Source organism: Artemia franciscana, chromosome 8 (genome assembly GCF_032884065.1).
Source record: "Artemia franciscana chromosome 8, ASM3288406v1, whole genome shotgun sequence".
NCBI lineage: Eukaryota > Metazoa > Arthropoda > Branchiopoda > Anostraca > Artemiidae > Artemia > Artemia franciscana.
Genome location: NC_088870.1, coordinates 45,194,637 through 45,197,287, shown reverse-complemented (window position 1 = coordinate 45,197,287; position 2,651 = coordinate 45,194,637). Strand labels below are relative to the sequence as shown.

Below are 2,651 nucleotides of genomic sequence, written 5' to 3'. Positions count from 1 at the left end.
AAATGTTTAAAACTTTTTAAAAACTCGATACTTGATACTCTTTTTTGCCGAATGTTACCATCATGTAGATGTTGTAATTGAAAGAATAAATTTTGATTAAGGTAACATGACAGTAATTTCTTGATGTCATATTTAAACTTATGGGGCAAATGCACAACTTCTAATGTAATAAGTTCTAGTGTTCGAGCAAGTACACAGGAAAGACTTGGGGAGGGGGGTAAAACTTCGAAAGCGAAACAAAGAATATGAATTGCATGGAAAAAATAACAAAAGAAGGTAAAATCAGAAAAATTAAAGGGAAGTAAGAGCCAAAAACCTTTCCCTCTATGGTGGTGGCTGGCATTTACCCCTTCCCTGGAAAATATCCCCCGTTGAAAATAACCTCCCGGAAAATATCCCCTGTGGGAAATACCCCCTCGCCATGGAAAATGAGGGTTTCCAAATTAGAGGATTTTTTCAGTTGTGTTTTTTTAGTTTAGTTGAGAAGTGCTAGAGAAAGTGAAAAACAGGAATTTACATACCCTAAGTACCTTAAAATTTTAGAAAAAAAAGCAATTCATTTTTTGTGCACAATTTCATCAAACATAACCTGAACCAACTTGATCACTTGTACTCCCTCCCGCCTCTGCACCAATAATAAAAGCGTAAACAGAAAATAAAAATGGGAACTAAGAAAAATTAGACAACAAGTCTCAAATAATCATTTAATTTTCATCTGAAGGCTCATTGAGACTTAGAAAATTAGGCCATCGAAACGTGCTCCTTTGGTTATCTCATCCCCTCTCTTCGCAAAGATTTACCACCTCTCCTTAATAAGAGGCCACTGTACTATGCAACAAATCACTTCAGTCAAATAAATGATTAAAATAAACGCTAGAAACATTTTTTGTGCCAATTAGAAGGGAAGTGTCACCTTGCAGCACCTTTGTAGATATCACCCACATTTTCCACGGAAAACTCTTGGCAAATAGTTTGATCCCCATTGAAAGAAAATTACTCCCAGAAATTTCCCCACAGGCCCCTCTCCCTGCAGAATAAGTCCCCAGCAAAAAGTGTCCGTGTGTTTCTCAACCATAAATACTATCTGTAAGTAAGGGATGAATTGCAAAACTTAAAAAGGCAATTAAACTTCTACAATAGGGTTATCTGATTGTTTTGTAGTTAGGGAGAGAGACAAGACCGTACCCATGGGGGTTCACCCGGTTTGACCCCCCCCCCCCCAAGTTTTTGTCTGAATCGTACAAAAGTAACAAAAATGCATACAAACAAATTTTTGCAAACACTAACCTTGATAATCACTAATCTATTGCAGTCTCGCTTTATGCCTTGCGCCGCCACCAAAAAGTGGGATTCATGCCAGAAGATCGACAACTGAATAGATTCACACGGTTGGAAAGATCGTTGCGAAGACAGTGGAATTTAACAAAAAAAAAGCCTACATAGCTATCATTGACTTTCGTTCTGCCTTTGACACTGTTGACAGACCGTCCCTTTGGCTAATCTTAAAAGCTGCGGGCCTATCCACAAAGAAATTCAGCCTCTTCAAAGGACTCTACAGCAACAAAGAAAGCGCCGTCATGGTTAACAGGAAGCTTTCCTCTTCCTTCCCCATACAAAATGGAGTATGGCAAGGATTCGCTGCTGCTCCTGAGCTGTTTAACTGCGTCATCTACCTTAATCTGAACGAGACGCACCATGTCCACTCTTTCGTCATCAGTTATGCCAGGAGGATTCTGTCTGATGTTGGCTTCGTGGACGATGTAGCTGTCCTTAGTGACAATCTCGGCCAACTTAAGTCTGCACTCGAGACGCTCTCCTCCACAGCCTCTAGAGTTGGGCTGCAAATCAACTGGAAGTAAACAAAAATGATGCCCATGGAAAAGACAGCGTCAGCACCACCATCAACTGTTGAGATTAACGGCCAAGCTGTTGATGTGGTAAGGCAGTTCACATATCTCGGATCAATTATATCCTCAAGTGGTACACTTGACGCCGAAATCTTAGCCAGATCAGCCAAGCCAAGCTTTGTGTTCGGACCACTCCTGAGAGCAGTCTTCCACAAACTGCAAATTAGCCGCCATACCAAAGCCCGAATTTACAACGCCACAGTCTCAAGCATCATGCTGTACTCATCTGAGACATGGCCGATAACCCAGACACAGCTAGGAAAGGTCGATACCATTCAGAATAGACACCTCCGTCAATTTGAAGGCTTTAAATGGTATGACAAGATCCGCAATACTGGGGTTCTGAAGACCTTCAAGATGGCAAACCTCTCTACCCAAGTAAAAGCCCGCTCTCTAAGGTGGTACGGCCACCTGCTCCGTCCCCCGCGAGGATCATCTCGGACTTCAATTCCTCGGAAAATGGCTGGAATTACACTCGAGGAAGGCCACGCACTAGATGGGCAGATGTAATAAACCAACGCCTGCTCAGCCGCAACAACAACCCAAATGAGGCCCCATCCTTAGCCCTGCACATAGCTACTTTGACAAGAGTGACGGCACTGTCAACCAGTTCCCTCTACGCTGGCGACCCTGCTGAGAAAAAACGTTAAGTCAAGTAAGTCAATTGCAGTCAGTGGGTCAAACGTTGCAAACTTTTAATTGTGAAACAGGAAACAAAAAGGGGTTACAAGACAGTTCGTTTCG

The 2,651-nt window shown here is 42.3% G+C and overlaps 1 protein-coding gene across 1 annotated transcript; it reads left to right on the top strand.

The window, feature by feature from the left end:
- The first annotated feature begins 1,865 nt into the window (after positions 1–1,865).
- Positions 1,866–2,417, top strand: LOC136030691 (uncharacterized). The gene has a single exon (XM_065709759.1). It carries the CDS (start codon positions 1,866–1,868, stop codon positions 2,415–2,417), a length of 552 nt encoding a protein of 183 aa, XP_065565831.1.
- Positions 2,418–2,651: the final 234 nt, after the last annotated feature.